Source organism: Elephantulus edwardii, unplaced genomic scaffold (genome assembly GCF_000299155.1).
Source record: "Elephantulus edwardii isolate Elephantulus edwardi_28Jun2011 unplaced genomic scaffold, EleEdw1.0 scaffold00097, whole genome shotgun sequence".
In the NCBI taxonomy this organism is placed as follows: Eukaryota; Metazoa; Chordata; class Mammalia; order Macroscelidea; family Macroscelididae; genus Elephantulus; species Elephantulus edwardii.
In genome coordinates this window covers 8,952,785-8,979,537 of record NW_006399847.1, presented here as the reverse complement: position 1 = coordinate 8,979,537, position 26,753 = coordinate 8,952,785, and the positions used below count along the sequence as shown (strand labels likewise).

Below are 26,753 nucleotides of genomic sequence, written 5' to 3'. Positions count from 1 at the left end.
TCTATTCTCTTATCCCATCCATAATGCCACCTTTTATAGGTACTAATGATTTTAGTGCAGTTAGGATTCTAACAAAGTTGATGTGAAATAAATGATATAAATGAACATTTCCATTTTAAATCTGGGCACATTTGGATTAGACACTAAATATAGTTTATTAAATAAAATACCTTGCTTATAACAATTCCACATGATCTAATTTATACATTTAGTTGAGAGGATGCAAGAGGGAAGGCCATTGCCCCAGGCACATACTAAAATCAATGCTGCAGTTTTTCTTCTGATTCTCTGATTTTATAAACTAACTCTGTATGAAGCATCATTTGTTTCTCTTTGAAATCCTCTTACAGAGGAGTTTACAGTTTTTAGTCTAATTTAGTAAGTACATGGCCATGTAACAGAAAACCTGTACTGCTGTAGTGGTAAAGAGTTGGCTGCCAACCCAAAGGCAAAGGGTTGCACTTGACCAGTAGGAGATCTTGCCTTTTGCGAGCTCTGAAAATCCCTTGAAGAGTCAATATGAGCAGGTTCCAACTCCATGGTACACAACAAAACAACATGTCACATATATTTCAGGACTCAGCACTTTCAAGCAGAAATTGGACATCTACACACATCCCTTCACTGTGCATGTCTGCCATTTTTCTGATTAGAACTAAGCATTGTATTAACTTCCTTTTAAATTTATTTTAAATTAATCATCAACTTCAGGTGAGCAGAATCAAAAAGAAAATTTTCTACTTCTGTTGGTTCTTTTATCTAAGAACATCAATAAAGAGTTACTGAATTAAAATGTAAGGTACCCCTGACCTGAACCATAGTTTGTTCAATTGCTTCATATACACATGATCTTTGTTTTCTTGATGTTGAGCGTCAATCCATATTGAAAGTTGCAAGTCCTTAACCTTCTGCAGCAAGCAAGTCAGGTCCTCCTCAGTTTCAGCAAGCAGGGTTGTGTCATCTGCATAACACAAGTTGTTCCTCCAATCCTGGTGCCATATTTCTCATCATAGAGCCCAGCTCTCTGGATATTGAGTTCTGCATATAGATATGGAGATAAGACATATCCCTGGCATACACCACCCTTCCCAATTTTGAGCCACACCCTTCCCAATTTTGAGCCATGCAGTGTTTCCTTGTTCTGTTCTGATGACTGCTTCCTTGTCCAAGTATAAGTTCCACATAAGCACAATTAAATGTTCTAGGATTCCCATTCTCCTCAGAGTTAGCCACAGTTTGTTGTGATCCACACCGTCAAATGCCTTCGCATAGTCAATGAAACACAGATAGACATTCCTCTGGTATTCCCTGCCAAGATCCATCTAACATTAGCTATAATATCCCTAGTACCATGGCCTCTTCTAAACCCAGCCTGCACCTCTGGTTGTTCTCTGTTGATGTTCTGTTTCAGTTGTTTCTGTATCATTTTCAGCAGAATCTTTCTTGCATGCGATATTAATGATATTGTTTGGTAATTTCTGTACTCTGTTGGGTCACCTTTCTTTGGAATAGAAACAATTATAGATCTTTTCCAGCCAGTTGGCCAAGTGGTTGTCCTCCAGATTTCTTGGCACAACTTGATGAGTGCATCCAGGACAACGTCTGTTTGTTGAAATATGTCAATAAGTATGCAGTCAATTCCTGGGGCTGTGCTTTTGCCAATTCTTTCAAAGTAGCTTGAATTTCTTGCTTCTTCAACACAGATTCATCCTCATATACTGTTTGGGTTTTTTAATCTTTTTTTAAAATTAATTTTAATGAAAGTTTACAAAGACTTAGGGTTTCCAGTCATTCATTGTTGCACTTTTCTCCCTACCCACCCCCTCCCCCCATTTACTTTTCTCCTTGATGAGTAAAAGAAAAACTCTTTCATTGCTATGTAATCCCTCCCTCCAAGTCCACTGCACTGCGTAGCCTTCATTCTGGACTCCTGTTATGATAATAATACCTAATCATATATCCCTTTTGGACAGTTCTCTCCTTCTTCTGTTACAATGCAGTATACATCATTCCTCCCCTCCTTCTCTCTCTTCCCTCAACCCCAATGTCAATCCTGCTTTACAACAGTTGCCCTGTGCAATATTTGTCCTTTTGTGACTGAGATATTTCACTCAGCATAATGTCCTCTAGGATCATCCATTTAGCATAGTGTTTCATTCGTTCCTTATTTTTCAGTGCTGCATAGTATTCCATTGTGTGAATATACCAGAGCTTCTCTATCTATTAATTTATTCATATGTTGTTTTGTGAAATTCTTCTGTGTTAGTCAATTCTTTTTGGTATAGTGACTCTGTATACTCCTTCCATCTTCTTTTAATGCTTCCTGGATTATTTGATTTCTGCCCAAAGCATTCTTGAGTATTGCAACTCAAGACTTAAATTTGTTCTTCAATTCCTTCAACTTAAGAAATGCTGAGTGAGTTCTGCCTTGGGCCAATTGGCAACATTATGATGTATGGTGAAGAGATGATATTATTAACAGCTTTAATTTGCTTGGCTCCACAATCAACACTCTTGGTAACAGCAGTCAGGAAATCAAAAGACAGATTACATTGGGAAAGTCTGATGTCAGGGACCTCTCCAGAGTAGAGACTAAGGTGCACCTGATCCAGGCTGTAGTCTTCACAATTACTTGCTGTGTGTCAGAAAGCTGGACAATGACTAGGGATGATAGAAGGAGAATTGATGTCTTTGAACAGTGGTGCTGGAGAAGAGTATTAAATATACCATAGACTGCCTGAAGAACAAACAAGTTCATCCTGGAGAGGGTGAAACCATGCTGCTTCTTGGAGGCAAGGATTCTGAGGATTTGTCTGACATACTTTGGACATGGTAAAAGGAGGGACCAGTCCATGGGGAGGGACATCATGCTTCAAAGGGTGGAGAGACAGTGCAAGAGAGGAAGACCCTCAAGGAGATGGATTCTTTCAGTGACTGGAGTAATAAGGTTAGGAGTGTCAGAGACAATAAAGTTGGCACAGAATAGAGCATGTTTCAAGGGTTATTGTACATAGGGTCACTATGAGTCATAAGTGACTAGGCAGCATATAACAACAACATATGCATGTGAAAGTTGAACAATGAATAAGAAAGACTGAAGAAGAATTCTTGCCTTTGAATAGTGGTGTTGGTGAAGAATATTGACAAATACTACGGAGTCATAAGAACAAACAAATCTGTTTTTGAGGAAGTGAAATAAAAATGCTTCTTAGAAATAAAGGGAGTGAGACTTTCTCCTACATACTTTTGTCATATTATCAGGAAAGGCCTGTCCCTGGAAAATTATATTATGCTTGGGAAAGTACAGTCTACTAAAGAGAGAAAGATTCTTAACATGTTAGACTGACACAGTAACTGCAGCAACACATACCCTCCATCTGTCCAAATATAATGTTCAGACAATAACTTCTTGGTATAGGTATAGGTTTTGTATAAGCATGATTAGATGTTCTGGCATTTCCATTTTCTCAATGTTACTCTGCAGCCTTCAATATGTATTGAAGCTCATTATCAAGAAAACAAAGATTCTCACCACTGGGCTAATTTGCAGAATCATTATAGATGGTGAAGAGATTGAAATTGTTAACAGCTTTAGTTTGCTTGGTTCATGGCACCAGCAGACCAGAAATTAAAAAATGTATTGCATTGGGAAAGTTTGCTATCAGAGACCTTACCAGAGTACTGAAGAGCAACAATATCAGTCTGAAGACTAAGGTGTGCCTAATACAGGACATGGTCTTCACTTGCTATGCATCAGAGAGCTGGACAATGACTAGGGATAATAGAAGGAGAATTGATGCCTTTGATCTGTAGTGCTGAGGAAGAGTATTGAATTTACCATGAACTGCTAAGAGAACAGGTTTGTCCTGGAGAGGATTAAACCAGGCTGCTATTTGGAGGCAAGGATTCTGAAGCTTCACCTGACATACTTTAGACCTGTTGCAAGAAGGGACCAGTCCTTGGAGAGGGACGTCATGTTTGGGAGGGTGGAGGGACAGCACAATAGGGGAAGACCCTCGATGAGATGGATTGATTCAGTGACTGGGTAATGGGGGTAGGTGTGTGAGAGAAAATAAGATTGGCACAGGATAGAGCAGGGTTTACGGCTGTTCTATATAGGGTCGCTATGATTCGCAGGTGACTCAACAGTACATAACAGCAACAACAACGTTACTCATGATTTCTTATGATCCACATAGTCCAATGCCTTTGCATAAGCAATAAAGTACAAATTCTGTGCTTTCAGCCAAGATACCTCTGACATCAGCAAAGAGATCCCAGGTACCACAGCCTCTTTTAAATCTCATTTGAACTTCTAGTAGGCTTTTGTCAATGCACTGTTTTTGTACTTTAATGCACTTTAGGATAATCTTGAACAGTATTTTGCTTGCATGACATTAATGATGTTGTTTAATAATTTCCATATTCTGTTAGATCATATAACTTCCAGTCAATTTGCTAGGTAGTCATTTAAATTTCTTGGCCATGTACAGAGTTGCTTCTGTTTGTTGAAACATGCCAGATGGAGTCCTATAATTTCCTGATGCCTTATGTTTTTGCCTTTGCCTTCAGTGCTGCTTGAACCTCATCCTTCATTATCATTGGCTCTTGACAATTTGCTACTTCTTGAAATGATTCAGTGTCAATCAATTCTTTTTGGTACACTGATTGTGTATTTTGTGTATCGCCTCCACTTTTTTTTTAATGCTTCCTAGATCAGTCAAGATTTTGCATGCTGCGTCCTTCAATATTGCAATCTGAGGCTTGAATTTGTTTCCCAGTTCTTTCAGCTTGAGAAATACCTACCAAGTGTCAGTTTGTTGTCTTGGGGTGACTAATAGGTTGCTGTGATGCTGGAAGCTATGCTTTCAGATACCATTTGTCTGACAGTCTATAAAAACACAATCCTGGAATCTTAGTTTTGTGTTTTTTTGTTTTTGGTTTTGGTTTTTTTTTTTCTGGTAAAGGGATGGTGTTCCTAGAGATACTTATTAACAGATGAGGAAGTAGAGGTTCTTAGAAGTTGACCTAGCCGAAGTTGTGCAATTAGATAAAACCAAAGAGCGAACATCTACTTTTTCAGACTCCTATTTCTCTTTTGGAGCTCTGATGGCACAGTGCTTGAAATTCTTGGCTCCTAACCTTAAGGTTGGAATTTCAAACTATCAGCCACTCTGTGGAAGAAAGTTCAAACAGTCGAAGTCCATAATGATTTACAGCCTCAGAAATGTTTAGGGGCAGTTCTTTGTCTAATAGGGCATTAAGATTTGGAAGTCATTTTCCATTTCCTTGGGCTAGATCCTCTCCTGTATCTTATATTAGTATCAATACATTTTTAATATGATACTTTTCATATTTGGCAAGTAGGTATTTTTCTTTCCCTTTCAATCGCTCATTCACCTAGTGTCTCTGTGAGGTACCTAGATAATATTTCAGCCTAAGAGGATCTCATTAAAAAAATTATTGAATTTAATCAGACAGCTTGCCTCCGTTTTCTGACTCATGTACATAGATCTCTCACTCACTCACTCATTGCTGTCTAATCTGAACCAATTCATAGCTGACTCAGCAGGTTTTCAGAGGCTGTAAAGTCCATGGTATGAGATAATCCATCTATCTTCTGAGGAGCAGTTGGTGGATTTGAGTTGACAGCTTACCTTACCCACTGGGCCACCAGAGCTCATTTGTAAACCAGTAAATCATTAAATAAATACTCATGAATCCTTATACAAATCTTGCCATTAGAACATTTTTCTAGTATTAATCTGAATTTTACCAAATTCTTGCAGTGTTTTTGATGAATTACAGATAAAATCACTGCTGGTTTTATTCAGTCGGAAACTCCCACGTTTCATAGACTGTGTGTGAGTGTGTGGAACAGGTTAACTTATTCTAATGGAGGCTTCACTAAATAAAGCTAGTAAGCAGTCAAGCAGGCTTAGATATGTGTGACTTGGCCAAATGGGCAACAAAAGGATTTGAATCATAAATATATTATACATTTCTTTATTAAGAAACTTTAATTTCTATTTTTCCAAATTTTGCCACTGATTAAATAATGTTGTTCATTTTCAGAATGAAACTGGACACATAAAGTCACATAGATTATAGAAATCTCTGCAATTTTCATTTCATCCTGGGGAAAATTATCCCAATACTTTAGTAAAAAATCATATATCATTATTTTGTCAGATTTTGCTCCCAAGAATGAATTACGTAAACATTTTCTTAATCCAAAAATATCTTTTTTTAAGGAAAAAAAAGAAAAAGAATTTGGAAAAATACACATGCACATTGAATGTAAGCTATTGGTCCTGAATCAGGTGAAAAATATTGATGAAAGAGTTGTTATAGTAAGGTTCATTCATGACTTGTCAACATCTTTGATGTTTTATTTTTTACGACTGGGAAAGTATTTTCTGCTAGGGGAAAGAAAAATTCTCAGGGACGCCTAAAAAGAAATTATTAAACTCTTTGAAAGTCTCTCAACTGAAAACTGTGGTACTTCTGTGAAGTAGCTTTGTGGTCTAACAGTTTGGAGGCAGTTTTTCACCTAATATTAGTAAGAGAACTTTCCAGTAGATTAATAGGATCCTGAAATGAGCTCAAGTAGGTCACGTTTACTCAGGATATGAAGAAGAGGAGATTAAAAGGAAAAACTGCTTGTGAATGAGAAGGAATTTATTTCATGCTCAGTAGATTTTGGCATTCTAATCTTCAGCTGCTGGTTAAATATTCTTATAGGGATATGATTCCATTATATATCCTGAATGGAAGAAATGCTAAAAACTATTGCTACCTTGACCATAAATAAAATTATAAAGCAAACAAACATTGATAGTTCAATTTTTTTTAAGTGCATAGCCAAGTAATAGAAGAACTATGTCACATAGGTTTGTAACATACAACAACTTTGGCTTTGGTTTTGATTTTTATATATAAAGTGAATTTTTTGTCTTGGTAGTTAATTGATGACCGTAACTTTTTGTTATTTTCTTTGCTACCCTTTTCCCATTTGATTCTCTATTATAATTTCTCTTTTGGAATATTTTATTAGTCATTGATTCAACAACCTAAGGAACATTTTCTTAAAAATTATTTTAAAGTACATTTTCTTTAGATCAGATATGTACATATGCAAGTGAATGATAATTATAATTATAAATAATTATTTTATGCCTTGATACTAAATTTGTCTTGATACTAAACTTTATGTAACTTTTAGTTTTTAGTGAATACTGAGATTGTACACAGCTTTAGTTTGCTTGGCTCCACAGTCAACACTCTTGGCACCAGTAGCCAGGAAATTAAAAGGGACATTGCCGTGGGAAAGTCTGCGGTTAGGGACCTCTCCAAAGTACTGAAGAGCAATGGTGTCTCTCTGGAGACTAAGGTTTATTTGATACAGGCCATGGTCTTCGCAATCACTTGTTATGCATCAGAGAGTTGGACAATGACCAAGGAGCATAGAAGGAGAATTGATGCCTTTGAGCTGTGGTGCTGGAGAAGAGTATTGAGAATACCATGGACTGCTAGGAAAACAAACAGATTTGTCCTGGAAAGGGTTAAACCGGGTGGCTCCTTGGAGGCAAGGATTCTGAGACTCCGTCTAACATACTTTGGACATGTTGTGAGGAGAGACCGGTCCTTGGAGAAGGACACCATGCTTGGGAGGGTGGAGGGACAGCGCAGGAGGGGAAGTCCCTCTATGAGGTGGGTTGATTCAGTGACTGGGATAATCGGGATGGGAGTGTCAGAGACAGTGCAATTGTCACAGGACAGAACAGAGTTTAGGGCTGTTGTACATAGGGTCGCTATGAGTCGCAAGCGACTCGATGGCACATAACAACAACAATAACACTGTTGTTGTTATGTATTGTGGATTCAAAACTGACCCATAGCTGACTTCCTGGCAGACTTTCTGAGGCTGTAAATTGCATAGGAGTTTACCCATCTTCCCCTGCATAGCCGCTGGTGAATTTAAACGGCATGCCTTTCGGTTGGAAATGAAACTCTATACCACTAAACCACCAGACATCACGTTTTAATGAATATTTTCCCTAAATACTCTTATACTTCCATTCAGGATACATAATGGGTTATCTGAATAGAAATATTTTATTTTAGTGAAAGGTAGGATATTTTTACATAATTTTTATGCACAGCTATGCTAACAAAGTTATTTTTCTTTCCAGCAAGTGTTTATATAGTATTCCTGCAGTAAGGAAATATTGAAGTTCTTTAAGACCTGATGTTGATTATTAAAATGAAGATGATGTTGTTGTTGTTATGTGCCATCCAATTGCCCTCGAGTAACGGCGACCCTATGTACAATAGCTCTGAACCTTGCCCTATCCTGAGCCAGTCTCAGTGACTCAGGATCCCCATTGCTCCAGTACAGCGTCAGTCCATCTCATCCTTTCCTGCCTGTCTCTCCACCCTTTCAAGCTTGATACCCTTCTCCAAGTTCTGGCCCCTCCACGTGCCCAAAGTATGTGAGACAGAGGTTCAAAATTCTTGCCTAAAAAGAGCAATTTGATTTCGCTGTCTCCAAGACAGACCTATTTGTTCTCCTGGCAGTCCAGGGAGTGTTCAATAGTCTTTTTCCAGGACCACAATTCAAAGGCATCCAAATTATGTTGTTCATGTTCATGAGTCTTGATCTTCTTTACTGAGTGACACAGGAGCAGAGATTCCGGCATAGAGAGAGGGAGGGGCAGTCGGGATCCCTCCTGGCCCCTATAGCCCAGGGTATTGGCAACTTTCCATGGATGGGAGGGAGCTCGAGGTGGGGGGAGAATAGGAGTAGGGAGTGTTGGGGTGGGGGCTGGGGGTGTGGGAGGTGCGGATGGTGCTGGGATTTTGATGTCTGGCAGTTGGAGAGGAGAGAAAAGGACAAGTGGGAGCATTTATACAGTGAACTGGTAAAGCATTTATTGATGGAGAAATGCATTGTCAATCAGGCTGCTTTGTGACCTTGGTTTCTTTCCTGCCTTCGGCTCATTGTTGCCTTAGAACTTACTGAGTAGTGCGGGTGAAGGGAATGGTTCAAGCTGCTTTACGGTAACTGGAAATGCATGTCCGTGATATGGAGTGGGGAAAGTTCTACGTTAGCACTTTGGTTAAAACATTACTCTTTAAAAAACCAGGGAACTCTTGTGGCCTAGTGCCGAGAAGCTGTGCTGCATCCTGAAGGCGAATGGTTCGAAACCACCAGCTGCTCCACGGGAGATGAATGGGCAATCTCCTCCAGTGCAACTAATTGCTTTTAAAATCCCACCTGAATATTAGAAAATTGTGTTCACGTGGAAAGATCACTGCCAAAGAGAATACATACAAAATATATATGCAAATCCCAGGGTGTGATTTAAATTGTGTTATGCTTTTAACATTAATAACAGTTTTCTGGCATGTTGTTGTTAAGTGCCATGGAGTTGAGTACAACTCAAAGCTACCCTATGAACAATAGATCTAAACTCTGTCCTGCACCATCCTTATCATCCTTGATGTCTTTGAGTCCATACAAATGTTCAATAACAATTTTTTATTGTTAGGCTCAATACCTATTAACTTGAATTATCCTATTGACTTGAACAGATAATTCTATTAAGGCATTGTTTTCTGTGCTAAGTCTGAAACTCTACTTTGTAAAGTAGTGTTTATGGAGTTCTGGAGAAGTCATCTTTAGAATTGCACTGCAAACTTAAACACAATGCCTCTAGCTGTTTTGGATGAATTTTGAAGGGAATTGAAAAAAAGAAGTACTTTACACATATATATCTTCAGCATATGAATCAATATATGTTTATTATTTTTTTAAAAAATAGAATACTTTGTTTCTGTAATCAAACCCATACAGATAAAACCTTACATATTTAATACAGTGTGTTTCACCTGTATAAATGGGGAAGAATTAAGTTTTAACATTTCTAAACCAGTAACACATCAATTATAGTGTGTTATTCATCAATGGTTCTGCAGTTATTGGAACAAAAATAGAGACATCCAGCACACGCTACTAAAAAAAAAAAAAAGACAAAACAAAAGCTCAGAAAACAGCAAAGTTCTGTTACTATTGAGGTATTTGGCACCATTTTTCTTTTAAGAAATTTCTCAGTCATCATCTGAAAAGCAAACATTCTAGAATAGCATCATTAAAAAACTAACTCTGAAAAAAACCCAGCACAGTCACAATTACTTATCATGAAGCAGATACAGATATCTATTCTTCTTTCCTAGTAGAGGGCCCAAAGGATGATGTACCAGATCAGGTCTGTACCAGAGCTGTGTCAAACCATCCTTTAATTCTTTTTTGAAAGTAATGTTTACATACAGTGAAGTATACCAATCTGTATGAGCCCATTCCAAGCTGTTTGACGACTGTGATGTGTGTGTCATCCAAACCTTTATTAAGATATAGAACATTTACCCTTAGAAAGTTCTCTCATGTCCCTTTATAGTTAATTCCTAACCTGTTGAACCATAGCTGTGATTTCTTCCTCTTGCTTGTTTTAGAATGTCATATGAATAAAATATACCATAAATACAACTATGTGCAAAGCGTCCTTCACTTAGTAATTGAACTCACAATATATTTTTGAGTCACTGATAAAATTTTAGGGAGCTCCAGTGGCCTAGTGGGAAAAAGTTGCATTGCAATCAAAGGCATGTTGTTCAAATCCACCAGCTGCTCTGTGGGAGAAGGATGGATAATCTCCTTACGGGATTAACTGCCTCTAAAAATCCACTGGAGTATCAGCTATGGGTTGGTTCCACAGCACACAATAACAACAATCCCACTGTAAAAAATTCAAATTATTCTTCTGCTTTGGCAAATTTTCCCTTTCAGGCCTCTTTCCAGCCATTCTCAATCTTGCCAGCAATGCGCACATCAGCACCAATGCGACGTGTGGTGAGAAGGGGCCTGAGATGTTTTGTAAACTGGTGGAGCACGTGCCCAGCCGCCCAGTGCGGAATCCTCAGTGCAGAATCTGCGACAACAACAGCGCTAATCCAAAAGGCAAGTGAGGTTGCTTCGAGTCAAATGTACCTATCAGAAATGGCCAGATTGGTGGAGTAGTTATGTGTCAAACTACTAATCAAAATGCTAATAGTTAAAACTTATGACCCCCTCTGTGGGAGAAAATGAGATCGTTTCCTTCCATAAAAATACTGAAGTCAGTTTATAATTGAGATGTGAGACCTACAGACTTTTATTAGGAGACCATGACCTTTACGTTCACATTCAAGAATATTTATTTTGTATAATGAACACTGCTTTAGAACAGATGAAGGGAAAAACTATCTTAAAGGAATATATGATTATGAATTATATGTATGAGAACAATCTGGAACAATGGATTCATTGTAGAGTGGGGTGGGGGGAAGAAAATGTGCAACAATGAGTTAAAAAAAGGGAAAATATAAAGGATATTTATTCCCACAGTCTTCACCCTTTAGAAGTATCAAAGCAAGAACTGAGAAGGCTGCATGCATCTGTTTTCTTTTAACAGAACGACATCCGATATCCAATGCTATCGATGGCACCAACCATTGGTGGCAGAGCCCCAGTATACAAAATGGGAGAGAGTTCCATTGGGTCACTATCACGCTGGACTTGAGACAGGTAGGTAAGACCACATGCTGCTGGACGGCATCCTTGTGGTGGCTTTTGGAAAACCTTTACTTGCTTTTTGTTTATTCTATATGTTGATCTAAAGTCACTGTTTTTTTTCCCACTAGATTAAATCAAACGGCTTACACAGGTAGTATGGGGTGCCATTTCTTGCCACATTTCTTATTCCTAAATGACTTTGAGAAGATGAATGGAGTTGTTTATCTCTAGGTTGATGATCTTAGATGCTGTAAGAGACCTTCATTCGTTCAGGATACCATACTGGCAAAGTGCCAACAGACACACTGCAGGGCAGCCCTGCCTCTTGAGTTGGTCATAAGCGGCTACTGAGTCTTCTATTCATGGTGACCTTGTGTATAACAGCATTAAACCGTGCCTGGTTATCAACTATCTTCATGATATTTAGTCTAATCAAGTAAACTGTTGTAACCATTGGGTGATGCCTTCCAGCCTAGGGTGAGGGGGCTGTCTCTTCTTCCAGTGTGATAGCAGACAATATTCTGTGTGATCCTCAATATTCTCTTGTGATCCATAGAGAGTTGGTGTGTAAGCTATAGTCACAAGCCCCAATTAGAGTTCTTCAAAATAGCTGTTGCATGACTTTCTCTGTCAGACTCCTTTGTGCTGTTATGAGGTGCTGTCTTTGGTTTCAGCTCACAGTAACCCTGGGTGCAATGAAAGAAACACTGCCTGGGTCTGGGCCACCCTAGCAACTGCTGCTGGACTTGAGCCCGTAATTGCAGGTTCATCTTTCTTGATCCATTTCATGTGAAGTATTTACATCCGTTATAAAATAGATACATAATTGAAGTGTCAATTGTAAGATTTAAATAATACTTTTGGAGACTTGAGTGATGAATATTCATAAATCTTTGAATAAGTGACAGTTAAAAATATGTTCAAGACTTTAATCTGAAGATAGGATAATAGTGTACAAAAAGCCCTTTGATAATATAATGACAGATAATTTGGTAGTAATCATAGAGGCAAGAGACAATCTTCCACATTTGGGTTCACCTAAAACTATACCTCCAATAGTTTTAAATCTTGAAAATAATAAATTTATACCTTGATACTTGCAAATCCCCATAACAGCAAAGATCCCTTTTCTGTCTTGATCTTTTTTTCATCTCAGAGGTAAGAACGCTTCTTTAGGACACTTTGTTTCCTGTCACCTCTTCAGTTTGTTTTGCTTTTGTAGGGATAAAAAGTATTACCATTTTCATCATTGGACATATGATACTATGTGAGGTTGTTGAAATTAACAAGAGGATATTTTATTTATAAACTTTAAACCAATCCTCTGCCCAGAATTCCTCATAATAGACTTTATAGTCAGGTAAACATTTTGCTTCACATTGGCCTGAATCTGCCGAAGGAATTCCAGAGAGAAGTACACATTTTTGGTCTTTAAGGCATGTTTTATAAATAAGCATGTATACATAATGATAGATGTCTCTAGATAATTTCTAGGAGTGTTGGTGGGAATGCTTCTAAAATAAGCTTATTTAAAAGAATTATTATACTCTTTACCTTTCACACATTGTAAGATTTCTGTTGTACAAAATGTACAAAAAGAGTATAGTTTGTTTGGTATAGTTAATGCATTTGACTGCTAACTAAAATGTAGGAAGTTTGAATCTACCCAGAGGCACCGTGTAAAGAACTCCTGACAATCTATTTACAAAAATTCTGGCATTGAAAATCCTATAGAGAAAACGTCAACTCTGGCACATGTGTCTTTGCCATGAGCTAAAGTCAACTTAACAGCAATTGTGTGCTTATATTGAGCACTTTCCTCCTTTTTATTTATGAAGCTTTTCTAAAAAAATAGAATATCTGAACCTACAGAAATGTGGAAAGCACACTAAAATGGACAGAACATATAGTCAACTCAAAACTGCAGAAATTATTAAACATTTGCTCTTATTTGTTTCATCTTGCGGTATAATTTTCAAGTGAATTGAAGTCATCATAGCATGTTACCAAGGTGCATCTTCAGAAACTAAGGATATTTGTTATGGAGAGAGACTATACCATTAATACATTTTAAAAAATTAATAGTAATTTATTAACAAGAATTTAGCCAACCATCCAAATTTCAGCTTTTGCCCACTAATGTCTTCTAAGATATTTTTTTTCCCCAAACCAAAATCTAAAAGGATCATTCATTCATTACATTGGTTATTACGCTCCTTAAATCTCTTTAAATAGTCTATGTCATGTCTCCTCAAAAGATAAATTGTAAATTCTAGCAACTAAGATTTTTATTTTAATCTTATATGCAAAGAGGTTATCCCTTTTATGTTAATTAAGGAGGATGAATATAGTATGTGTATTGAATAAATCTTTTGAGAAATAAGAGCACAAAAAAAGCAAGAAGAGGCAAGATGGGGGCCTCAACTCTAGCTCACTGCCTTTACAATAGAATTCAGTGATACACTGAATTATGTGGCTGTAACTTGAATGGGAGGAGAGTGCCCATTGTTCTATGGAAGGTCTAGTGGATTTCTTTATTTTCAGTTTCTCCCATTTGTAACTAAAGTGTCTACATTTCTTTTTTCTTTTTTTTTTTTAACCAAGTGTCTACATTTCAAAGGCATTAAATCTCTAAGCCTCCATCATCCAGGGTTCACATGCATTGAAAATACTGTGGTTTGGATTAAGCCTTAAAGACTTGAGTCTTTAAATGGACATTCTTGGTCTTTGCACTTTAAAAGGGTCCTTGGCAACAGATTTGCCCAGTGCAATACTTCTTTTGACTTCCTGACTACTGTTGCTTCCATGTTGATTGTGACTCCAAACAAAATAAAATCCTAGACAAATTCAATCCTGTATCCATTTACTTTAACCATATTTTTTGGTCCAATGATGAGGATTTTTGTGTCCTTTATGTTGAGGAATAATACACATTAAACCTTATACTCTTTATCAGTAGAGCTCAAAGTGTTTATCATTTTCTTCAAGCAAAATTGTCATCTACTTAACAAAGGTTGTCAATATGTGCTTCTACAGTCCTGACATTTCATTCCTTTGCATCTAATCTATCTTCTTGGATTATTTGCTCAGTGTATAACATCTACTTCCTAAACAACATGCCCCTGAAACTCTATGAACTTTTATAAATGTCAATAGTTATAGAAAGACTTTAGGCCTTTTGCTCATAGGGTTGCTATGAGTCTTGCTCGACTTGAAGGCAATCAACAACAACAAAATACAGATTAAAAAGGTATGAAGAAAAGATAGGCTCTGACACGGTTTTCTTTATCTTAAACTTTTCATTATTTCCTTGTTGTCTTTGAACAACAGCTTGTTGGTCCATGAATAGTTTCTACATGAATACAATTAAGTAAACGTCCCACCTGGTTTATTAAAATGAGGGAGAAAAAAAATGGACCCATTACCATTGAATTGATTCTGAGTCATAGACCCCTGTGAGTCAAAATAGAACTTCCTTATAGTGTTTTGAAGTCTCTAATATCCCAGAAGTACACACCTTTCTTTCCTGAAGTAGCTGGTGAGTTAGAGATACCAACACTAGCTTTTGGGTGAGTAGTCAAGTATTTAACCACTGTACTACCACTGCACTCTTAATGTAATGAGAGACCCCTTAAAGAATAGAAAAGGAAAGCAGAAGAGCTGGAGAAGCAGACATGGCAGTGGAAACAGTGTCAGAGTAATGTAATATGAAAAGGACTCAGTCAGACATTAAGGACTCTATGATGAAGAAGCCCTAAACCTTGGAGTGCAGAGGTCCTCTACCAGCTGAGAAAGGCAAATTTTTTTCTTAGAGTCTCCGGAAGAATTATAATCCTTCTGATAACTGGTTTTAGCCAAGTGATACCATTTTGGAGTTCTGGTTTTCAGAACTATAGGATAATCGTAGTGTATTGTTTTAAATAGGCAAGTTATTGAGAACATATTACAGCAGATGCAGGAGACATATACGGAGCTCTTCTTTTTCTTGCTCTTCTTCTACTTTTTTCATGTTCATACACCCCTTCCTCTCCCCTGCCTCATATATATTTACTGAGATGTGTTTGTTAAATCTTTAATGTCCAAGTATTGACACATTATAGGTGCTGAGTAAATAAATGCAATGGAAACAGATGTTTTTCTGTCTTCACTCTTTAGATTATTTCCTTCCTCTTCCAATCATCTTGATTAAAAGATGAAAATGAATAAGTTCTCCACTACTTGTTTCAGTCCTTAGAATGTAAAATTCAAAGTTTGCATTTCTAAAGCAAAAAAAAAACCCATAGAAATGTCTTAATATCAGAGTAAAAACAATTAAATACTATAACTATGTTCATAAAGCTTAATAAAGACCCCTGATAGCATAACTTGTAAGTATCCTGACTGCTAAGTGAAAGGTTGTAGGTTTGATCCTACTCTGTGGCTCCTCAGGAGAAACTGTCTGCTCCACTGCCTTAGAATCAATTTAGACTCATGAAGACCATCCTCGGGGTTTCTGAGGCTGCAAATCTTTAAGGGGAAAAATTTGCCGTCATTTTCTTGAGAAGCAACTGGTAGATTGAACCATCAACCTTTCAAGTAGTAGCCCAACACTTTATGCAGTTTACTATTAGCCTAGAAAACACTATGAGCAGTTATACCTGTGTCACTCTGAGTTGAAATTGTCTTGACAATTTTATTTTAGAACAAGAGCTTTATAGAGTTTTATCAAAGGAACATAAGAGCTTTGTCAATGTTTGAGAAAAACAGGTCATATCAACCAAGGTCCTACAGGAAAACAGTAACGATACTGGTTATTTATGGGATCATATTCAGTATTTTTTAAAATGGTTAAATGGTAGTAGCTGGAAAAAGAAACAGCAAGGTAGTTATACTCAGTAAGAGCTGAGAAAGATGAATTAGAGGAGTGGGGTTGGGATTGTTAGTATCTAAGGACTTGGAAGGAGACCACCTCATTTATGGGATGTAAAGAAAATCATGTGGGGAGTGCTGAGAAAGTGAGACACTAAAGTCCTCTGTTGACCCACGGGATAAGACCACTGTGGAGCAAAAGAAACTGAGTATCAGATGGCAGAGGAGCTAGCCTTTCCTTCGCTCCTACCTCTAGTCTTCTAATCTCTCTGTAGCACTCCCTATCAGAAATGAACAGGAAGCTACTGGACAACAGAAATGAGGGCTGCAGAGCCTCAAGCTTTGCCTCATCAAGCACACTAGAAAAATTTGGATTTCAGGTGAGGGACAATAGCTTGGCAACTGGCCCCAATGTTATCGCCTTTGTTCTGTGCAATGACATGAAAACACAGACATGGCCAATGAAGTCACAAATGATAAGTCATCATACAGTGGTCAACCCAATGAATTGAGCCTGCTCATACAACATTTTTAGACTAACTTTGAAATGAAAATACAAAATGTGGAATTAATATAGTGATAGGTTAGATGTCCTTGGAACTCAGCTGAGGGACTAAATTCGGGCAACACCTCGACATCGTGAATTTAGGAAGCATAGTGGCAGAGGAAGTACTGAAACTTGTACTATTTAGCTATTATTTAGTCTAAAGGGTGCTAGGGTGATATGCAGAGTAAAAGTGCTAAGGTGGTATGCAAAGTATTAGGGTGGTATGCAATGTGCTAAAGTGTACTCTAAAATATAAGAATAATATTTACAATGAAAAAAGAGTGAAGTGTGTTAGAGCACCTGGCAAATTCTTCACAAACAGCATGGTACTGGTAACAATGACCAGTACATAGATCAACAGAACAGAATTAAGAACCCAGAAACAGACCCAGCTATCTATGGCCAACTGATATTTGACAAGGAAATAAAACCTATCAAGTGGGGAAATGAAAACCTCTTCAACAAATGGTGCTGGAAAAACTGGACTACAACCTACAGAAAGTTGAAACAAGACCCACATTTCACAGCATATACAAAAATCACCTCAAGGTGGATAAGAGACTTGGGAGTAAAGGCCCAAACCATAAAGTTCATAAGAGACAAATTGAGATCAAGCTTAGAAGCCCTAGCATATGGTATAAAGAGAAGACTGCCAAATACAGCCAGAAATGTGCAATCTGAAGAGGATAAAATTGATCAATGGGACCTTCTAAAGATTAAATCTGTGTGTTCATCAAAAACTTTATCTGACAAGGTGAAAAGAAAACCTACCGACTGGAAACAAGCATTTGGCAATACCATCTCAGACAAGAGTCTCATAATGGAAGTTTACGGAATATTCCTGGGCCTCCATAAGAAAAAGTTTGATAACCCAATTACAAAATGGGAAAATGATATAGGAAGAATTTTCACAGAGAACGACATTTAAATGACCAATAGACACATGAAGAAATGCTCCAAATCACTGACAATAAGAAATGCAAATCAAAACCACAATGTGATACCATCTCATTTCAGTAGCAGTGGGAAAGTTTAACAGGACAGCAAGCAGTAAGTGTTGAAGAGGATGTGGTGAGATAGGAACTCTTTTACATTGCTGGTGGGATTGTACAATGGTAAAACCACTCTGGCAGGCAGTTTGGTGCTTCTTCAAAAAGCTGAACATAGAAATTCCATGGGATCCAGCTATTCTATTGCTTGGTATATACCCCAAGAAAATGAGAATTAAGGCTCAAACAGAAACTTGTACACCAACATTCTAGCAGAATTATTCACCATTGCAAGAACAGGGATACAGCCCAGATGTCCAATCACAAACAGATGGATTGAGAAGTTGTGGTACATTCATAAAATGGAATACTATGCAGAGCTCAAGAGCAATGATTTTGTAAATTACTACCTAACTTGGGAGGGACTGGAGAACATTATGCTGAGGGAACTAACTCAGTCCCACAAGGATGAATACTGTATAAAACATTTTTTTAAACTTTATTAATCTTAATGAACATTTACAGAGATTTTGGATTTCCATTCATTTATTGTTGCACTTTTCTCCCATCCCAACCCTCCCCTCCAGTTCACTCTTCTCCTTGAAAGTAAAAGAAAAATGCCTTCATTGGTTTACAATCCCGCCGCCCTGAGTACACTCCACTATACAACCTTCATTCTGGACTCTTGTGATAACCCTAATGCCCTATCATTTATTGCTTTTAAACTGTTCTCTCTCTCATTTGTTTCAATACAGTATACATAATTTATCCAGTTTTTCTCAGTCTCATCCCAAACCTGGTGTGGGTCCCATTCTACAACAGTGGCACTATGCAGTATTTGTCTTTTTGTAACTGAGATATTTCACTCAGCATAATGTCCTCCAGGGTCACCCATTTTGAATAATATTGCATGAGTTCCTTGTTTTTCAATGCAGTGTGGTATTCCATTGTGTGAATATACCACAGCTTCTCTATCCATTTGTTTGTTGATGGGCACTTAGGTTGTTTCCAACTACTTGCTATTGTGAACAAAGCCACGATAAATATGGGTGTGCATATGTCTGCTTGGATGTCAGTTATGGTCTCTTTGGGGTATATTCCCAGTAGTGGAATTGCTGGGTCAAATAGTATCTATATCTGCAACTTTTTGAGAAAAGCGCTACACCGCTTTCCACAGTGGTTGCACCATTTTACACTTCCACCAACAGAGTATAAAGGTTCCAGGTTTTCCACAACCTTGCCAGCATTTGTTGCTTGCTGTTCTGTTAAATTTTGCTTTTCTTACTGGGATGAAATGATATCTCATCGTTGTTTTGATTGTAGAAAACATTTATTGTAGAATGAATTATTAGGGAACAAGGTGAGGGAGAGGGTGGAAAAGAGGGGTGAGGATGGGTGGGGTTGGGTGCACAATTTGATGGGTGGGTGAGGACAAGGAAATGGGAAGGATTTTTTTGTGAAATATATGTATTCAAACTTTGTAAATAAATAAAAATAGAAATAAATAAATAAATACATGTTTTCTTTTCCATTGCTGTTGTTGTTATCTGCTTTCGAGTCACCTGAGACTCATAGTGACCCTATGTACAATAGTTCTAAGCCCTGCTCTATCCTGTGCCAATCTTATTTTCTCTGACACGTCTACCTCCATTACCCCAGTTACTGAATCAATCCATCTCATCGAGGGTCTTCCTCTCTTGAGGTGTCCCTCAACCCTCCCATGCATGATGTCGCTCTTTAAGAAATGATCCCTCCATGCAACATGTCCATAGTAGGTCAGACAAAGCTTCAGAATCCTTGCCTCCAAGGAGCACCCTGGTTTCACCCTCTCTAGGATGAAACTATTTGTTCTTCTATACTCTTCTCCAGCACCACAGCTCTAAGGCATCAATTCTTCTATCTAGGTTTTGTCCAGCTTTCTGATGCATAGCAAGTAATTCCAAAATCTATAGCCTGGATCAGGCACACCTTAGTCTCCATATTGACATTGTTGCTCTTTGGTTCTTTGGAGAGATCTCTGACAACAGGCTTTTCCAATGCAATTAGTCTTTTAATTTTCTGGCTGCTGGAACCAAGAGGTGTTGATTGTGGAACCAAGCAAACTAAAGCTGTTAACAATCTCAATTTCTTCACCAACTATCATAATGCTGCCAATTGGTCCTGTATTAGTAGTTTATAAATTACTTTAGATTCCCAAAGATCTTAAATACCACTCAGGGAATCATAAAAAAAAAATCATATGATCTCATTAGAGTTAGCTAATTAAGTTTAACAAAATCATTCAGCGATGTATAACAATAGTCTTCCCCTCCCCCTCATTATTGTTATTGAGTACTGTGGAGTTCGAACTGACTCATAGCTAGCCCTCCAGGGGATTTTCAGAGACCATACATACATCACATGGGAGGAAACTGCCCATCTTTTTCCATTAGATGGAGGTCTATGTGGTTTTGATCTGCGTGCCTTTGGGTTGGCAATATGTGATCAGGAAAGTAATTTCCTGATTTCTTTGTAGAAAATTAGAAGGTACAGACAAGTAGTAAAAGGGCAGAAAAATTAGCAATTCTTTCACCCAGAGGCAGCCACTAGTATCATGGCATTCATTCATTCATTTATTATTTTGAAGGTGTTTCTGTATTTATTTAGCAATGCTATATTACTGCTGTCATTAACACATACAGGGCCAGATACTGTGCTCAGTAAGTACTATACATCGATTCTAATATTGATCCCTCACGAGCACCTAATGAGTCTGGTCTTATTGTTACTAGCTTTGTATAGATAATGTAATTGAAACGCAAAAATTTCAAGTAACTTTCTCAAAGGATAGTAGTGTTCACTAAGATTCAAGAGCTTCAACTCTGAATCATATACTGTACCTCTAGCAGAATGTGTATAAATTCATATTCTGAAGTGTTTAATTTTTGTGGCATTAGCATTTTAATGGAAATTATTAAAACAATTAATATAATTAAAACTCATGAATTAGAACTGTTATTCGTGAAAGAAAACTTATAATTTTTAAGCCATATTCTCAGAAGGATGGGCAATTTCCTCCTGCGTGATTAACTGTCTTTGAAAACCTGCTGGAGGGTCAGCTATGTGTCAGTTCTGATTCACTGGTACACAACAACAACATATTAATATTCTAGTATAGTGCTTACATATAATTTACAAAATTTTTTATGCCTAGCCACACATGCACAGGGGGTCTTCCTGCTGATGTCAGACATGTGTCGCGGAGCTGCTGATGTTGCAACACACTGGGATGAACAAGAAATCTGGAATCTGAGTGAGTGTCAGCCCAGAACTCCAGCCCCATTGTTGTCAGCTTTCACCTGGAACTCTGGTCTCAATGCAGACAGCCCAGAATACCACTTCCAACTTGCACTGGAGGAACACTAGAACTTGAATTAGGAACTTTGTGGAGGGTCACGACTGTTTGATTGGATCACGTGGGACCCCTTAAACTCAATCAGAAGGGAGTGAGACAGATGGAGCTCATGGCTGAATGGAAAACCAAGTCTTCCTGGTTTTCCAATCAGATCTCTGTGCCCCACCTTGCATCTCCTTAAGTCTAGTCCGTCAATTGCCTTTAGCCCAGAGCACCTTGAGCTACCCTAGCTGTGGCAGTTGTCTGGCAGAGGATGCTGCTTCCACAGGCCTTTTCTCTATCAAACTGAGAGAAACCTAGGCAGGCTAGCTGCCCTACCCTCTTCTGGAGCAGTGACTTCAGATCAAAAACCTGCTATTGCCTCAGACATTAAAAAACTCTACCACAGCAATGTCTCCAAAGAAACAGGCTCCTTCAGCTCCTACACAAGCCCAAAGCAAGATGTCATCTCCCCAAAAAGTGACGCAGTATCAGTAGATTTCCTGAAGCCAGAATGTCTGATGAAACTTTTGACACAAATTTAAAAGAACAATGATTGAATATTTTTAATGGGTGAAAGACAAACTTGAAGCATAACAGGACACCACAAGCAAAAACCAGGAGTAGCTTAAAAAAATCCAAAAGAAAGAATTCAGAGGCATTAGAGACTCTGGAAAAACAAGAAATCACAATCTAAAATATGAAGAACCATGTTTCATATACTGTTCATATGATATAGGGTCACATGAACAGGGTTGAAGAGATGGAACACAAAACCAGTGAGACAGAAGATAGAATCGACACGCACTGATCTGCTAGAACAAAAAGAATCAAAAATGAAGGAAAAAGAAGAAAACCTAAAAATAATGTGGGACACCATCAAAAGAAATGACATATGTATAATCAGGATCCAAGAACAGGAAGAAGTAAGCAAAGGCACTGGAAAAGTTGAGGAAGAATTACTAGAAGAAAATTTCCCAGGCATAATGAAGAATGACAGAATATGTATTCAAGAAGCTGAGAGAACACCATATAGAATAGACTCCAAAGTAAAAACACCAAGACATATCACAGTCGCCAGAATCAAAGATAAGGAGAGAATTTTGAAAGCAGCAAGGGAGAAACAAAGAGAAAGAAAAAAGGGAGAGCAGATAAGATTAAATGCTGATTTCTCAGCAGAAACCATACAAGCAAGAGGACAATGGAATGACATATATGGAACACTCAAAGAACACAACTGTCAACCAAGAATATTATGTCCAGCAAAACTGTCCAGCAAATATGAAGAAGAGATCAAGATATTAACAGAAAAACAGAACCTAAGGGAGGTGTGTAAAAACAAGACCAGCATTGCAGGAAACACTGAGAGACGTCCTTCTTACAGAGGTGCCACAGAAAGCAGGATGGATCAAACTAACTAGCAACAACACCAAAAAGAACTCAACAAAATGATAGCAATGAAACCTTGCCTCTCAATAATCACACTGAATGTGAACTGTTTAAATGCATCACTGAAGAGAAAACGAGTGACAGATTAGATAAAAAAACCCCAAATTTATCAATATGCTGTCTATAAGAGACACAACTGAAAAATGAAGATAAAGAAAGACTAAAATTAAAAGGGTGGGAAAAATATACCAAGCAAATGGCAACTAGGAAAAAAGCAGGATTGGCAATATTTATTTCTGATAAAATAGATTTCAATGCAAAACCATCATAAAGGACAAGGAAGGTCACTATATAATGATTAAGGTATCAATAGAACAAGAAGATATAACAATAATAAATATCTATGCATCAAAAGAAAGACCTGCAAAATATATAAAACAAACATTAACAAAACTGAAAAAGGAAATACAACACTACTATAGTATTTGGAGGCTTTCAATACACCACTCTCAAGAAGATAGAACTTACATAGAAAAAAAAACACAACAGAGATGCTGAAGAATTAGAGCACAAAATAAATCAACTCTATCGAATAGATATTTATAGGCTAATGAATAAAAAAAAAAAAGCACAGTATACTTTCTCCAGTGTGCATGGAAAATTCTCCAGGATAGATCACATTTTAGGGCACAAGGCAAGCGTCAATAAATTCAAAAGCATAGAAATAACACAAAACAGCTTCTCAGACCACAATGCTACAAAATTAGAAATTAATAACAAGAGGATAAAGAAGAAAAAAACCATATCTTTGGAAGCTAAATAACATCTTGCTTGAACATGACAGGGTACTGTTGTTTTTGTTGTTGTTAAGTGCCATCAAGTCGAAGAAATTAAAAAAATGAAATTAGGAAGTTTCTTAAAACAAATGACAATGAAAACACCACTTACCAAAATCTCTGGGAAACAGCCAAGTAGTAATTGAACGGTCAATTTATAGCAATAAGCGAACACATTAAAAGACAGGAAAAAATTACCGTTGACTCTCTAATCCAATATCTCCGACAAACTGTAAAAGAACTGCAAGAAAACCCAACACCCTCCAAAAAACCTAAAATTATAAAAATATGGACAGAAATAAATGAAATAAAAAACAGATAAACAACTGAAACCTTCAACAAAACCAGGAATTGGTTCTTCAAAAAGTTCAATAAAATCGACAAGCCACTAGCAAAACTAGTAAAAGAAAAGAAGAAAAAGACACAAAATAATCTGAATAAGGGATGAAACAGGCAATGCCACAATGGAACCATCTAATATAAAAAGGTTAACAATGGAATATTATGAAAAAACTATACTCAAATAAATATGAAAACTTGGGGGAAAAGTGGAAAAATATCTAGAAAAACACACCTTACCTAAATTAAAACAAACTGAAATTGAATACCTGAACAGACCTATTACAAAAGAAGAAATTAAAAAGGTAATAAGGCAACTTCAAGCCAAAAAAAGCCCTGGACCAGATGATTTTACAAGTGAATTTTATCGAACATTCAGAGAACTGTTACCAATTCTGCATAAACTATTTCAGAGAACAGAGAAAGATGGACTTCTACCAGACTCATTCTATGAAGCATACATATCCTTGATACCAAAGCCAGGTAAAGATACCACCAAAATAGAAAACTATAGGCCAATATCTCTCATGCACATAGATGCAAAAATCCTGAATAAATAAGGGCCAATAGAATCCAATGATACATTAAAAAAAATTCACCATGACCAACTGGGATTCATAACAGGTTTGCAAGGATTGTTCAACATAAGAAAAGCAATCAGTGCAATTCCTCAAATTAACAAAGCAAAGAACAAGAACCACATGATCCTGTCAATTGATGCAGAACAGATCTTAGAATACACTATTTCCTGATTAAAACATACAACAAAATAAAAAAAAAAACATACAACAAAATAGTAATAGAAGAGAATTTTCTCAACATAGTGAAAAGTATATGTGCAAATCCTAAAGCCAATGTTGTTCTCAAAGGAGAAAACTTGAAGGCATTCCCCTTGAGGGACAAGGATGCTCTCTATCACCTCTTCTATTCAATATTGTATTAGAAGTCTTAATATTAGCAATAAAAAAAAGAAGGAAATAAGAGGTGTCCAAATTGGCAAAAAGGAGGTAAAATTTTTAGATGAAGATGATATGATAGCATACTTAGAAAACCCTAAACATTCAGCAAGAAAACTACTGGACCAGTTAACCAATTCAGCAAAGTGGCAGGATATAAGACCAACATACAAAAATCAATTGGATTTCTATACAGTAACAAAGCAAATATAGAACTGGAATAAAGATAAACAATACCCATAACAATAGCTAATCACAAGATTAAATACTTGGGAGTAAATCTAACTAGAAACACAGAAGACTTATATAAAGAAAATTCTAAAACATTACTACAAGAAACAAAAAGAGACTGGGGGAAATGGAAGAATATCCCTTGTTCATGGATAGGAAGACTCAATATTGTGAAAATTACTATCTTACCAAAGTCAATCTACCCGTTCAATGCAATTCCAAAACAAATACCAATTCCATTCTTCAACAGGATGTAAAAGGCAATCTCCAATTTAATTTGAAGTGGAAAGAGACCCCCAAATAAGCAAAGCACTCCTTAAAAAGAGAAACATGATAGAAGGCATCTCACTTCCTGATTTCAAATTTTACTATAGTGCCCTGGTGGTCAAGAAAGCATGGTATTGGTACAACGACAGACACATAGATCACTGGAATAGAGTTGAGAACCCAGAAATCAGCCCATCTACATATGGTCAACTGATTTTTGACGAGATGAACTAAGTTAAATGGGGAAATGACAGCCTTTTTAACAAACGATGTTGGCAAAATTGGGAAACCATCTGCAAAAAACTCAAACAAGACCCACACCTCGTAGATACCATACACAAAAGCCAACTCAAAGTGGATCAAGGACCTAGAACTAAAATCAAGGACAATAAACTTCATTAGAGAAAAGCATGGAAGAACCCTGGAAGCTCTGATCTACAACTTGAACAGTCTTCCAAGCATTTTGGAAAACCTACAACCAGAAGAGGATAAAATAGATGAATGGGACCTTCTAAGAATCAAATCCTTATGCACATCCAAAGACTCTTCCAACAGGGTAAAAAGGGAAACCACAGACTGGGAAAAAATAGTTGGTAATGACATATTTGATAAGGGACTTACATGTAGAATTTCTAGAGCACTCAAATGCCACGACAAGATAAAGATAAACAACCCACTTGAAAAATGGGCACAGGATATGAACAGACACTTTACCAAAGAAGACATTCAGATGGTGAACAAGCACATGAAGAAATGTTCAAAATTCCTAGCTCTAAGAGAGATACAAATCAATACAACTATGAGATAGTATCTCATCCTAGTAAGAACAGAGCAGCAAACAACAAATGTTGGAAAGGTTGTGGTGACTGAGATCCTTATTCACTGTTGGTGGAGTGTAAAACCATTATGAAAGACGATATGGTGCTTTCTCAAAAAGTTGCAAATAGAAATACCATTTGACCTAACAATTCCACTACTGGGAATATACCCTAAAGAAACTAGAACTGCCACCCAAGCAGATATATGGACACTCATGTTTATTGCTGTTTTGTTTGCAATAGAAAGAGTTGGAAACAGCCCACGGGCTCTTCAACAAATGCAGCACTGAAAAACAAAGAACTCTTGAAATATTATACAAAATGGGTGACCGTAGAGGACGTTATGCTGAGTGACATATCTCAGTCACAAAAAGACAGTGTGTAATGCTACTGTTGTAAATAGGACTGATACGGGTTTGGGGGAAATAAGAGGGTATAATTAATGTTCACGGTACTGAAACAGACGAGGGAAAGAACTATATAAAAGGACCATATGATCAGGTATTATTGACATGACAAGAGTCCGGAATAAAAGTTGCACAATAA

The 26,753-nt window shown here is 37.3% G+C and overlaps 1 protein-coding gene across 1 annotated transcript in view; it reads left to right on the top strand.

Moving 5' to 3' along the window:
• The first annotated feature begins 7,989 nt into the window (after nucleotides 1–7,989).
• LAMA1 (laminin, alpha 1) overlaps nucleotides 7,990–26,753 on the top strand; it is a 177,285-nt gene continuing 158,521 nt past the window's right edge. The window contains exons 1-3 of the mRNA XM_006891430.1: nucleotides 7,990–7,999; nucleotides 10,850–11,020; nucleotides 11,514–11,626. Of these exons, the coding sequence (XP_006891492.1) occupies nucleotides 7,990–7,999; nucleotides 10,850–11,020; nucleotides 11,514–11,626 (294 nt within the window). The remainder of the gene's footprint in view (nucleotides 8,000–10,849; nucleotides 11,021–11,513; nucleotides 11,627–26,753) is intronic.